The 15,036-nt window shown below is 38.3% G+C and overlaps 1 protein-coding gene across 1 annotated transcript in view; it reads left to right on the top strand.

Moving 5' to 3' along the window:
- Prkar2b (protein kinase, cAMP-dependent, regulatory, type II, beta) overlaps positions 1 to 15,036 on the top strand; it is a 167,959-nt gene that overhangs the window by 122,859 nt on the left and 30,064 nt on the right. Inside the window, exon 3 of the mRNA XM_013034718.1 lies at positions 8,470 to 8,522. Within this exon, the coding sequence (XP_012890172.1) occupies positions 8,470 to 8,522 (53 nt within the window). The remainder of the gene's footprint in view (positions 1 to 8,469; positions 8,523 to 15,036) is intronic.

The raw sequence follows: 15,036 nt of genomic DNA, 5'->3' as shown, positions 1-15,036 counted from the left end.
ATTCTGAATAATTAACAAAATTATTCAGAAGCCTGAAGTGCTTCTAAATCTACTATCTACTAAAATTTAAACTTTGATAAATGAGGCTGTATTATTTCACTATCAATTGTAGTTTCATTTAGTTTAATATGACTGAAGGCTTCAGACCAAACAAAATGTCAGGAGATGATCATATCACTTGAACAATGCAAAATATATTTGTACAGACTTGGGAAGCTATCTCTTGATGTTTAAACCAAAGGATCAGAATTCTATTTGATTTCTCTTTGGCTATCAATTTCTTAAAATCTATAACGTCTATTAAATACAATGCTCAGAAATCTTTACTAGTTCATTGTGAGCTAAGTGCAAATGTAATTTCTATTCAGTTCTTTTCTAGCCTCAGCCTCCTGAGTAGCTAGGATTGCAGATGTGAGCCACTGCACGCAGCTTTGAGAAGCATTTTTGAAACTTTAGATATGTTATTGGCTTCTGTAGCTTTAATGATAAAAAAAGAAAGCAACCATAGTATGTAAATTTTTATTTGCTTAGAGCACTGTTACTGTTTATTTATACCAGCAATACCCATTCTAATAGAGTTATGAACATGAAAGCCTATTTGTGAGTTGTAAGTAGTTCTTGATTCTTCAGTCACTTGAAAGAGGAGTGGTATAAATGTGGAGGAAACTTGTCATTAGAAACAGAAAAACATAAAAAAGAATCAAGTCTATTTTGAAGTTTTATTTTGTTGTTGTTAAGCAGCAACAAATATAATAGTTTTGTAAGAGATAATGACATCTTTCTTAACAAAAATACTTGAAATATTTAGCATGTTTACAAGATGATAGAATGTTTACAGTGGAGATAACAAAAAATTTTATGGCTAGGCACTGGTGACTCAAGCCTGTAATCTTAGCTACTCAGGAAGCTGAGATCTGAGGACTGAGGTTCAAAGCCAGCCTGGGCAGGAAAGTCTGACTCTTTAATTAACAATAAGGAAAAAAACAACTGGAAGTGGTAGAATGCTAGCCTTGAGCAAAAAACCTCAGAAACAATGTCTAGGTCCTGAGTTTAAGCCCCAGAAAACACACACATTCACACAGAAAATTCTTAGAATTGGTAATTATATATTTGGTATGATTTGGGAACCAATCTAATCAGGAAGGTAGGTTTAAAAGTTTGAGAGGGATTAAGCAGGTGGTTTGTGGGTGAGAGTCTTAAAGCACACCTGATCGATCACATGGGGAGAGGCAGTCAAGTACAGTCACCAAGTCAGGGTTAGATGATTAAATATTTGATAGTTGCAACTCTTTTGACATAAACATGGGTGATTTAGGAATCAGATACCTACTCTTTAATGTGAAATATATAGAATTTCTTCAACATAGCTAAAGAATATATTTATACCATTCTTTTTTATGGCATATGTATGTTTATATATCTGTGTGTGTGTATGGCCTATATCAGAGTGGATATAGCTTTTGGTTTTGAGACAGGATCTTTGTGTCTTTCTGTTTGATTCAGGCTGATCTTGAACTTGGGATTCTCTGTGCATCCTTATTTATTTATTGTGACAGTACTGGGTTTGAACTCAGAGCCTCATGCTCTTCCTTGTTTTGCTTATGATCAAAACTGAAGCTCTGCCATTTGAGCCACAGCTCCACTCTTGCTGCTCTACCTCCCTAGTGAAATATTACACGTGTATAATATTTCAATCTTTTGATTCAAGAAGTAGAAAAAATATGAAGTTCACAACTTTTTTCCTTTCCTTTTCTTTTTTCTTATTCCTTTATCTCCCCATTTGGGCTCAACTCAGGGCCATGTGTACATGCTCTGCTACTGAGCTATAGCCCTTCCCTGGTTTTTTTTTTTTGTGTGTGTATGGGGGGGGGGGTCCGGTTGTGGGGCCTGAACTCTGGGACTGGGCGCTGTCCCTCAGCTCTTCAGCTCAAAGCTAGAGCTCTACCACTTGAGCCACAGCGCCACTTCCGGCTTTTTATTTTTTGCTTATGTGGTTTTGAGGAATCGAACCCAGGGACTCATGCATGCAAGGCAAGTGCTCTACTACTGAGCCACCTTCCCAGCCCCATCTTCCCTGTTTTTTAGTAGACTGTGAGGTTAATATCAGTCCTTCCTCCATTTGCCTTCTAGCCTGTGGGATGGGGAGAGAAAGGAAGGGAATGGAAGGAAAGGCAGGAAGAGAGAGTATAGGAAGGGAAGGGAGTGGAAGGAAGGGAGACATCTTGAGTTAGAGCTACCAGCTGGGTTCTTTGGTGATCATCAGGACTGATGATAGTATTCTGGGTTTCTCCGCTTCTGTGGTTGTGGCAATATTGTGTTTCCCCATTTTTCTGAAGTTGGCTGTGATCATGGCACTTATAAAGTGACATGTGTTGCTTTTGCCACTTCCTTGGGAGTTAGTGAGCAGTTTGCCCTTCCTTCAGGGCCTTGTGGCTTTCCAGATTGTGGAGGCCCTGTCAGTCTGCAGCCCTCAGTGACAGCCACAGAGAACAAAGTACCCACTGTCCTGAGATGGACATACCTTATTTCTTGTGAGCAAGAAATAAACTGATGCTGTTTCTAGTTACTGAGACTTGAAGCTATGTCCTGCCATGAAGCTAGTCTAACCTGCCATGCAGCGTCTGCGTGTCCAACCAAAATAATGATTTTTTTTCTGCCACATAATGTTAACTTTTACTGTGTGCCAGTGATCCCTGGGAGTACTACAGGGTACTAAGGGCTCTCTTTCCTCAGTAATCTTCGTCCAACTGTCTAAAAACTATTTAGGGAGTTCCATCACTGTGACACCATCTTCTTTTCTGGTCTTCATGCAGCTGGGTGCTCCTCCCTCCTCTGTGTTCCCACGGTACTTTATATGTCACTACTGTGATCTTCCAGGTCTGTTGCATGTTGTTTATAATGTATAACAAAAGAATATATGAAACCCATTCTTACACATTTATAAATTTGTACATCATTTCTTTATTCTTTGTCACCCATGCATTTCAAGAAAAAAATATATATATACTGGGGTTTGAACTCATGCCTCACACTCATTCAGCAGCCATGCCTGTAGCTTGATTTAATTGCTCATTATTTTGGAGATGGAGACATATATTTTTCTGCTTGGACTGGCCTTATACTTTGACCCCTCAAGGTCTCAGTCTCCTGAAAGCTAAGATTATAAGCATTGGAAGCCAGCAGATTCATAAAGAATAAAATTAGACCTTTTGCTTGAAGATGATTTGAGATCAAAATGTGAACCTGTTTATCTGGGGCATGTTCTCCAAATGTCTCTGCTCTGTGAATTCAAGCTTGAGATCATTACTAGTGTATGAGAATAACATACACCAAATGACCAGAGCGGAAAGGTGAATGATGGGGAAGGGGGCACCTGTCACTGTGCATCTTCCTTCACTTACCTGTAATTGCTGTATTTTATACCATTGTTTCCCAGTCTTTTCATTATCGAGCTTCTCATCTCCTTGTAGACTTCCCTCCCTCAATGAGATTTTATTGCATAGATATTATCTATAATCTATCATCTATCATACATAATACATATACATATATATGTATGTGTGTGTTCAATATAATTTGTGCTTTATTTAAAAAGAATCAGGGCTGGGAAGGTGGCTCAGTGGTAGAGCACTTGCCTTGCATGCATGAGGCCCTGATTTCAATTCCACAGCACCACATAAACAGAAAAAGCTGGAAGTGGTGCTGTGGCTCAAGTGGTAGAGTGCTAGCCTTGAGCTGAAGAGCTGAAGGACAGCACCCAGGCCCAGAGTTCATGCCCATGACTGACTAAATAAATAAATAAGATTCTGTTTTTTGCTTTACGAACCATTTTTTCCTGGGTTGAGGCACATGTCTCAACCTGGTATTTATTAAAGGAAATTTTCTTTCCTTTTGTAGGAAGGTATTTTTACTTCAGTAAGCCAAGTTTAACTGTATTGAGCCAGAACTCTGTTGTCTGATAAACCTGTGCTTTTATAATTGCTTATTTTAAGCTAATTATTATTGAAATAAGTATGCTAGAAACCTTTGTGTATTGAGAACATGGACAGTTCACTTCTGTATATTGTATAGAGTATTTTCTTTTTCTAGACTGAAGGTCTCCAAACCACACAACACAGTCCTTCTGTATAGGCTAGATTTGTCTTTGGTTCTTCCAGTAAATATTTATGGAGGACAAACTGTGCATTCCTGTGTCAGAGCTGAGTACCCAGTGTTTCATACAGTTCTTCATTCCTTATTAGTCAGGGTGCCAATATGGTTTGTATATTGGTGTTTAATAAAGAGTTGTTTTGAGAGTACTTAATTTCAAGAATCAGCAACAAAGTGAAGCCAAGTCTTGGTGAAAATGTTGAGAACTGGTATAGCCTTTGTTTCTAGTGTATGAAAAGACTGAAGGCCAAGTTCTACAAGACAGTCAGTGTAGTTCTTGTGTTCCCATTTGTTCTGAGTCTGTGGCAGTTGTCTGGCTATTTCAGTGTACAGTCCTCTGCAGTGTGGGGATCTGCTTTAATCCTTGGACTGTGCTCAACAACCAATATGGTATTCACTTATATATATGCTGTATATATATTTATATATGCTATGACAGAAAAAATTGAGTGTAAAGTTTGAAAAACAAAGCCCACTTCTCACTACTGTTGAATTGCCAAAGAATAAAATAAATAGTTCCATGCTAAATTTCAGAGTGCTTAAAAAGGACAAGGCAAATAGATACATTTCAGAAAAAATACAAGATGCAGCGCAAGTTATGTGGATACCTTGGTTTGATTGGTCATCCAGACATAGAGCCTGTCATTCATTTATATATTGCATAAATATTCTCCGAGTTTCTAATCTCTGGACCAGGCCTTTCAGTGAGTAGACTGAGGCACTTAATTTCACTCATTTTTTAAATATTAAATTTTATTTTATTGTAAAGATGCTGTACAGAAGGGTTTCAGTTGCATGTGTAAGGTAATGAGTACATTTCTTGTCGAGCATTGTTACCTCCTCCTTTGTTTATCTCTTACTATCTTACTCTTTTTTTTACCCCCCCATTTCTTTTCTCTTTTTTTGTTGGTCATGGGGCCTGAACTCTGGGCCTGGGCTCTGTCCCTCAGCTCTTCAGCTCAAGGCTAGCGCTCTACCACTTGAGCCACTGCGCCACTTCCTACCCCTCACTTCTTGCACAAAAAATGTAAGACATTTTAACCCACAGCAGTCTCTTCCTGCCTGCCTGCCTGCCTGCCTTCATCCCTTCCTTTTTCCCTTCCTCCTTCCCTCCCTTCCTCTCTTTCTTGTTCCCTCTTTCTCTCCTTCCATCCATTCATGTTTGAAGTCAGTTATTGTCTTTATTGTCTTCATTCTTAAAGACTTCATAAGCTTATTTGTTCATTATTCAATCAAATGTGCATTATGTCAAGAAATGTTGGTTCAGGTACAATATAAAAATAAAGAGGAAAACACAGATAGTCCCAGTCTGGAGAGCCAAACAGATTGTAATATATTTGGAAGATACAGTATGGTAAGTAATAGCAGTGAGCTCCTGTGCTGTGTTGGGGGAGACCAGACGATGAGCACAGAAGTGGAGGCTTCTAAGTTAGCTGTGTAGGGAGAGGACGAAATCAAGGTGTGACATTGTTTACAGTGCTTGGGATAGAACTCAGGACCTCAGAGGTGAGGCAAGCTCTGCACCACTGAACTGTATCCCAACCCATGATATGATTCTTGATCTGGCCTTTTAGTGGGAGCTGGAGCGAAGGGATAGCTCCAGTTAGAGGAAGCTGTTAAGCTGAAAGGTACCTTTTACAAAATTGCAGTGTTTGCTTTTGAATTGGCTGTAAGAAGTGAGTTCTAAAGTGATGAACCAAGTGAAACATGAATGCCAAGAAGTATTTATAGTCTTGTACAAATAGTGTGTAGTGAACCAGATAGCCCACACACACTATTCCATCAGTTTTAAGTAATAAATACAACTGGAAAGATAAATAAGCAATTTAGAATTTAATAGAGTCTTCCCCCATTTATGCTTAGTTAGGATTTAGTGGTTAGCAGATTATAAATCAAGAGAATTAGGATGTTCTGTGAGATCAACACTGATGTGAGATCAATACAATGTAAGATCAATATTAATGTGTCACATGATATGGATAGAAAGTATATGAGTCCCCATTTCAATGAAGAGCTATCCTAGCTACCAGGAAGCCTAGCCCTGGTTGGTCACATGTAAGTGGGAGCTCAGACAGGAAATGGGACTCTTATCTCAAAAATAACAAGAAAAACCAAGTTTGGAGGTATGGTTCAAAGAGTACTTGCTTGGTAAGCATCTGGCCCTGAGTTCAAACCTCAGTACTGCTCAAAGAAACCTCCAAGTATTCTATTATCTACTATGCTAACTTGTCTTGTGTTGATTTGTGAACTAGGCCACTTCGATGCGCTTCTTAGTCATACGTATGTCACTTACATTTGGTTTAATTCTCTACTGCCTTTTCTGAAAAATCTGAATTTGTGAATGTGGAGCCCCTGTTTTCTTTTTGTGCTGGGTCCTACCAAATTATGTAGCAGCCCTGCCTATTCAGTTAGTGGAGACAGGAAGCTAAGGAGAAGTAGATGTCCTTGTGCCCTCTGGAGAGTTGCAGCCAACCAATTAAAGCATCCCAGCGCATTAGCAGGGCCATCTGTAGTCTGTGTGTGTGGATACCTCAGGCTGGCCAGCCTAATGTCATATGACATTCCATTTATGTGACAGACTCCGTAGCTTCCCAGATCCTGTTCTCCAAGCAGCCTTTTAATTGTGATTTGGCTCTTCTGTGTCTTCCTACAGGGAGAGAACTGGCTGGTCTTGCTGACTCCATGTTGCTTCAAGAAGTTAGCTACTAATGTGACAGTCTGGTTAGCTATCTCAGTGAGGATCCTTAATGGGGGGTTCCCATGACAGGTCTGCTTCTGCTGGATTTCTGATGCTCAAGGCTGAAGTCCAGGCATTGTGTCAATAAATTCATCAAGCACGCAAGTGAATAACAGTGATTGAGAGGAAGGACTTTGGAGGCAAGACACTCCTAAGTTTGCATATCAGTCTGTTCGTTATCGAGATGTACAATCCTCACCTTTCTGTGCCTAGTCCTTCATCTTTTAAGTGGAGTTGAATAAAGTAATATAAAAGATTGACATTTGGGACCAGATAATGCTTTGTTTAGTACAGGGATGCCTGAGGACTATACTGTTCATTAAAGGATGCTTAGCAGCATCCCTAACCTGAACTCCATGGAAGCCAATAGCTGCTCTCCTAGCCTCAGTTAAAACAATCAGTGTTTCCAGATATTGTCAGAACTCTGCTGTGGAGGATGAAGTGGAGGATGAAGTAGGTCCTGGTTAAGAACAGTGGTTACAGGTGAATAAAGAAGAAGGCAGATGTAGGTTTTGTGTTAGCTCTGGTACTAATGGTGAGGATAGTTACCAGCCTGAGACTCTCATAAGACATTCATCAGCCTTGCAACCATCCAGTTCTTTCCATTTTTATGCATAAATAAGTCTCTTATGGACACAGACTAAAAGTAAAAAAAAAAAAACCTTCAAAAAAACAGAAAAGAGCCAGGCACTGGGGGCTTACACCTGTAATCGTAGGTACTCAGGAGGCTGAGATTTGAGGATCCTGGTTCAAAGCCAGCCAGGGCTGGAAAGTCTGTTAGACTCTTATCTCCAGTTATCCACCAGAAAACGGGAAGTATGGCTCAAGAGGTAGAGTGCTCGCCTTGAGCTGAAGAGCGTAGGGACAGTGCCCCACAACTGACTGGAAAAAAACAAAAAACTAAGAAAAGAAACAATTCTTGGGATTAGCAAGTGAGAAAATGGTGTCTGAGCTCACAGTAGTGACAGTAATGTGATCATTAATGTTGAGTAAACTGCATTGGAGCATTTCCTTCTTCAGTTCCTATCACTTGCAGTAAGCATAAGCAAACAGTAAAAAGCTTTGTAATAATTACTAACAAGCAAATTGGATGAAAGGATGATGAACATTCCAACAGATATGTTATTTAAAAATTGATCAAAGTAAAAACAGAAACCAAAAACTTCACAGATAGGAACAAAAGAAAAAATATAATCAGTCTATAAACATGACCGTGGTTCAATTTTAATAAATTTTAAATCTTTGAATCTTTTCTTTTTAAATTGGTAAAGATTGTAAGCAATGCCATCCAACTCTTGGGTGTTATAGAAGCTTCTTTACACATTGGTTATGGGACAGTGGAGGCAAACACAAAGATGCATTACATTGAGCAGGAGAAAGCAAAATACAATTGTCAGTGTCTTAAAATACCCTTTATATTCTCAGACGATACTATATGAATGAGTTTTGGGGAGTAAATTGCTTTCTCTGGAATTTTAGGTTTTATACACTTTGACCCTCTTTCTGTTCATTAGTTTTTAAGGATATGTTCATTATAGTGTTTTATGAGTGAATGTTTACAGTGTCCATTTTTATATTTATAGTATGCGCAGAAGCTTATAATCCTGATGAAGAAGAAGATGATGCGGAGTCCAGGGTATGTAATTTACTGAAGAATCAATACTCTTGTGCTTTGTAAAGGAAATAATCACAGAGAAGATGTTAACAGGCATACAGGTTCACAGCAGAAACAGTGGAATTATTTTATCTATATCTTTTCATAAATTTTATCTCAGTCTGCTTGTACTTCAAATTCTGTAGAACCATTTTTATCTAAGAAGCATCTCTGAATAAAAAGAAACAGGAGCATAGTGCTCACTGCAGTTGCAGTTTTCTTTTTTTGCAGAGTATATTCTCGGACTCAAGAATGTTTTCAGCTATCTCTTTTTATAGTTACAGTGTTATTTTTCTTACACGGTGTTATTTTTATTACATAGTAAAAAAAATTTCTGGGAAAGACCCTCTGCTCCTATTAATGGATAACAACAGAAACTTACTCTGAAACAAACCTGACGATAAAATTATATCTGAAGAGTCAGCACAACAGTTAAGACTTTTTAAGTCTGTGTGTTTTGATATTTTCCACATTCACTGATTTCTTGGAAGCCCAGACTTTTACAAGAATTTGTCTAATATGATTTGATATTGTTTTTAAGTTGTGTCTTTCAGGTTCTACTTTTATTTATTTAGTAAAAAGTAAACTGTGTCTGCAAACAGAAGATAGTAATGTAAGAAACTTTGTTTCTTTGACCTGAAAACAGAACCCAGGCTTGGAGACTTCCAGCCTGTAATACTAGTTACTTGGGAGGCAGAGATTAGGGATTGTAGTTCAAGGCCAACTCTGGCATAAACATTCAAGAGAGTCCATCTTGACCAAAGCTTGATGCTAGGCTGAAACAAAATGGCTTGGAGCAGTGGAACATTCCTGTCATCCCAATGACAAAGGCGAGCGCAAATAGGTTTTCAGCACAAGCTGGCCCAGGCATAAAGTGAGACCCAATTTTTTAATATAACCAATGCCAAAATGGGCTGGCTGAGCAGCGTAAGTGGTAGAACACCTGCTTAGTTAGTAAGGTGTTTAAACTCAGGCCCTGAGTTTACACCCCAGAGCCATCACACACACACACACACACACACACACACGCACACGGACACGCACACACACACACACACACACAGCATAAACAAAAACCTCTGTATGTAGCTCTCAAAAAACACTTCAGTGAGATTGACTGTTAATATAGAAAAGCACATAGCAGGTACATCATTCCATCATGAGACCTCCTGAGATAGGAGAATCTAGTGGTAGGAAGATTGGGTGCCTTATAACTTGGATCTTTAAGGCTCATTTTGTCCCTGTGTCCATAGGAGTTCCCAACCCCAGGAATCATTTCTTACCAGTACAACTTAAATTATTTTGATGAAGCCCACAAATCCCAGCCTGGAAATAGTGTTGCTTTAAAAATCAAGAGATTTATCACTAATCTGTGATATACTGTAAAGCCCCTTATGCAGTCTTAAACTCAACTTTTAGTATCATACACTTTATGCATCTGTCTGAAACATTCAAAGTTTCCATACATTGATACAATCTCAAAATTGAGATAAGTTTGATCAGGTAGTTCAAATTAGTTTCTAAAAAAATAGGTGTGAGCACCTGTGCTCACACCTATTATACTAGCTACTCAGGAGGATGAGATCTGAGGATTATGTATTGAAGCTAGCCCCAGTAGGAAAGACCATGAGTCTCTTATCTCCAATGAGCCAGCAAAAAACTGGAGGTAAAAATGTGGTTCACATGGTTGAGTGCCAGTCTTGAGTAAAAAAGCTCAGGGACAGTGCCCAGGCCCTGAGTTCAAGCACCAGAACTGACATACAAAAACAAATAAATAATAAAGTAAGAGCACTTCACGGTACAGTTTGAATACAATATGCAGAGGGAGTTTAGCTACTGTTGAATGTATGAGAGTGAAGTGTTGGCTTATGCAAACTAATTATCCCAATTAAGATTCACTTGAGTGCATAGTAGAACCCAATCAAATGGAGATTAAACATAAGAAAGAAAATACTGGGGAGAGTTTATTGGGCAGATGCTTAGAGACCAATTTGGAAAAGGTGAGGTTGTGGCAAGCAGGCACCTCTGCAGTAATTCAGCTTCAGCAGCAGGAGTTCAGGACTTGAATGTTGTCTTTGGAAAGCACCTGGCTTCTATTCTCTCTATTGCTGTGTCTCTCAGTTCAAAATTCAGTTTTCCCAAGAGTTTCGGATAAACCCAGTGGTGATGAGAATTGAGCCATGGTTGGCAAATGAATGTGGCTACTCAAGACTACTAATAAACAAGGGGGTAGGCAGGCCTACAGGAGGATATGGTTATGTGGTTGGGCATTTACTTAAAGACTGCCCACCCATACCTCTTTAAAGCTTTTTTTGTAATTCATATATTAATTGGATGGTAATGATTATAATAAAGTGCTTTAGTTTCTCATTTAGGTTGAATGTTCTTTTCTCTAGACATTAATAAAGACTATATATATATATATATATATATATATATATATATATTGTCTTAGAAACTAGAAAGCAATCTAAATTATAGCCCTTAGGATTTATTCAATCTAGGCAGATAATTGGAAACTGTGAGGAAAATCTGTATTGTGTTTTGTAGATGACACAGCATTTAGATATTCAATATTATTTCTGGGATAATTACCAGATCCTCAAATCTCTAGTATACATGGGTATTTATTTTCTGATATAAATTCAAAGAAAATATAACTACTTATGAGTCATTGTGGAAAACAGTAAGTTTTAGTTGGAATACTTTTAATAAGAATTTAAGGGTTGTATGTATCTAGCTTGCATAACCTGGGAGAGTTTAAGAGTGGGGTATGTATTATTTTCCACAGAATTTCTTTGGAAGCCTTCTGTATATCTGGCCAGTTGTACAGTAGTGAGCAAGATGAACAAGTCCTAGGAGCTTAGAGTCTAGAGCAGATATAAACAAAGTAAATCAATGGGCACTTAAGAACAGGAAATGCTAAAGATGCAGAGAAACAGGGTAAGAATTAAAACCCTAAACCACTGGTATATATACATATATGTATATATACACATACATAATATATGCATATATGTGTATATATACACATACACACATATATGTATGTATATGTATATACACATACACATATATACATATATATGTATGTATATATATGGGTGTATATGTATATATACACACACATATATACATATATATGTATGTATATATATGTGTGTGTATATGTATATACACATATATACATATATGTATGTATATATATGTGTGTATATGTATATACACATATATACATATATATGTATGTATATATATGTGTGTATATGTATATACACATATATACATATATATGTATGGGTATACACATATATATGTATATATGTGTATGTGTATACACACACACACATTTTATTGTAAAGGTGATGTGCAGAGGAGTTATAGTTACATAAGTAATAAGGTAATGAGTACATTTTTTTTCCAACAGTGTTACCGTGTCCCTTATTTTCTCCCACTTTCTCTCCTCCCCAACTCCCCTCCTCTCTTAAGTTGTAAAGTTCATTTCCAACATAATGTCTAGTGAGTCTAGTCTGTTGCATTTTCACCCTTCCTCCCATGATTTCTGTGATTCCTCTTCCCTTCCCCAAATCAGATAACTTATTATATATAAAACAAAGGGCACCTACAGACATGATGGAGTCCATTGCATTTTGAAGCTGGAGAAGGGGGTGTTTGTTTTGGTTTTGTTTTTACAGTATTGAGGATGGACCTCAAGGCCTTGTACAATGCCCCCAGTCCTTTTGCTTTACTGTGTTTTTCTTGTAGGGGCTTACAGTTTTGCCTGGGGCCAGTCTGGGACTGAAGTTGATTATCCTACCTCCTCCTCCTCCTAGTAGCTGGGATTATAGGACTGAACCATGTCTGGCAGGCTGGGGTGTTCTTTTTTTTTTTTTAACATTATTATCTCTACTTTTTTTTTGCGAAAATACCATAAGAGGGGTTACAATTACATGAGCAAGGTAATGAGTACATTTCTTATCAAGCATTGTTGCCTCCTCCTTTGTTTCCCCTTCCCATTTCCCCCTCCACCAAAGTTGTAAAGTTTGTTTTTCGACATAATGACTTGTACATCTTATTGTTGCAATGGGTCCACCTGTATCCCTAGTTAAACAATTTCTTTTTTCCCTTCCCCTCCACAAATTATACCAAAAACAAATACAATGAAGGCAGGGGTTATACTGTGGGGGAGGGACATACAAAGCAACAAAGAAACCATCTTATAAATATGTTAGAAACAATCCCAAGAAAGAAAAAATATAAAAATATGGAACACTTCATGAATTTTCATGTCATCCTTGCTCAGGGGCCATGCTAATCTCTGTATTGCTCCAATTTTGGTATATGTGTTGCCAAAGCAGATACTGGTTAAATCTTTTAAAAGATTGCTTTCTGAAGATGGGAAGGAGAAACAAAGGAGAGGCAACAATGCTTGATAAGAAATGTAAAACTTGTTACCTTGCCCGTGTAATTGTAACCCCTCTGTACGGTAATTTCACAATAAAAAATTTAAAAAAGAGAGATTACTTTCAACGCTATGAAGAATGGGTTGGACGATATGAAAATAATCTTGTACAAATTTGTGTCACAAGATAACTCAGTCTTCTTCAAAGAACTGTATAAGTAAACTATATTAATTGTTTTTCTAATTCTCTTTCTTCAGGGGAGCCGGAGTTGCCAAACTTCCGTTGTGATTTTCTTTTAACTAAAATTCACTATTTTCAAAAAGTCAGTATTTTAGGTTTTGGGATTACAAAGTCTCTTACAGCTACTCAGCTCTGCTATTGTAGCTTAAAATTGGTCACAAAGCAAATAAATAAAATAAAATGCCAGTGCTCCATTAAACTTTATTTGTAATCTGAGCCCTCGTGGCTCATACATGTAATCCTGGCTACACAGGAGGTTGAGATCTGAGGATTGTGGTTCAAAGCCAGTCCGTGAGACTCTTACCTCCATTAGCTGTCAGAAAACCAGATATTGAGCTATGGCTTAAAGTGATAGAGCACTAGCCTTGACAGAAAAGCTTAGGAACAGCACCAGGCTCTGAGTTCAAGTTTTATTACTAACTTAAAAACAGCAACAAAACAAAGCGCAGCTTTATTTGTAGATATCTTTAGCCTTCTCTTAGGCCAGAAAGACTCGAAGAGTTTACAAGACACTCTTACAGAGGACATTCTGCAGTCTTCATCCTTTTGGAATAAAAGTTTAGTGAGACTGTAGAATATTGGTTTCTTCTGAGTTTACTCTAAAATGAGCGATTTATACCAGGCATGATAGCCCTTGCTTATAACTCCAGCACTCAAGGGATGGAGGCTGGAGGATTGAAGGCTGGCCTTCAATCATATAGGGCTATATAACAAGACCCTGTGTGTGTGTGTGTGTGTGTGTGTGTGTGTGTGTGTGTGTGTGTGTGTGTGTGTGTGTGTGTGTGTGTATGAGAGAGAGAAAAAATAAATGAATGTATCAGCAGTTTTTTTGATTCAGTTTTACCATGAACATCACTATCTTTCAGGATATACAGTTGCTCGCTGTCACCTGGAAATTCCTTACACTCTGTGGGTACAATTATCTCCAATTCACACAAACATTTATTTAATATTAAGTACAATATGCATTTAAGAATTTACTTGTTTCTAGAAAGTTAATTGAGTTTCAAAGGAAAGACCTACATCTTGAAGACTGTTGAATTTAGGAGAAAACGAATGAAGGCCATCTCTAAATTTTCAGTGTGGCTGTTGTAATATATTGTCCTTTTGTACTTGTCCCTACTGGCTGTGAACTTTTGAGTCTCTTTAGCCAATCTTACATAATTTCATAATGAACTAGGGTGGGAGAGCTGTACTTAAACAGTGAGTGCCAGTGGCTTACACCTAGCTACTCAGGAGGCTGAGATTTGAGGTTCACAGTTTGAAGCTAGCCTGGGAAGGAAAGCTGGTGAGACTCCTATCTCCAGTTAATTAGAAAAAAAAGCTAGAGTGGAGCTGTAGCCTAAGTGGTAAATCACCAGCCTAGAGTAAAAAAAGCCAAGGTATTGGCTGGGAAGGTGGCACAGTGGTAGAGTGCTTGCCTTGCATGCATGAGGTCCTGGGTTTGATTCCTCAGCACCACATAAGCAGAAAAAGCCAGAAGTGGCGCTGTGGCTCAAGTAGTAGAGCTCTAGCCTTGAGCTGAAGAGCTGAGGGACAGCACCCAGAGTTCAGGCCCCAAGACTGACAAAAAAAAAAAAAAAAAAACACCCAAAAGCTAAGGTACAGTTTCTAGGCCCTGAGTTTATGTCACAGTACCAGGACAAAACAAAAACAAACACTCCTGGCCCCTATTTCCAGTGCCGTGTTGATAAATGCAGCCAATCCAGTTCTATGTGATGGATGTTGGTCGTTGCAGACAATCCAGTGCTGTGTTGAGGGATGTGTACTGTCTCCTGACAAGCTGTATTACTTTCCCTATTGAGTAGGCTCATTGTCCTGTCACCTGAAGTGAATCTCAGGTGAATCTAAAT

This window comes from Dipodomys ordii, unplaced genomic scaffold, assembly GCF_000151885.1.
Source record: "Dipodomys ordii isolate 6190 unplaced genomic scaffold, Dord_2.0 Scaffold195, whole genome shotgun sequence".
Classification (NCBI taxonomy): domain Eukaryota; kingdom Metazoa; phylum Chordata; class Mammalia; order Rodentia; family Heteromyidae; genus Dipodomys; species Dipodomys ordii.
Note: the sequence above shows the minus strand (reverse complement) of the source record. Positions and strands in the feature narration are given on the sequence as shown.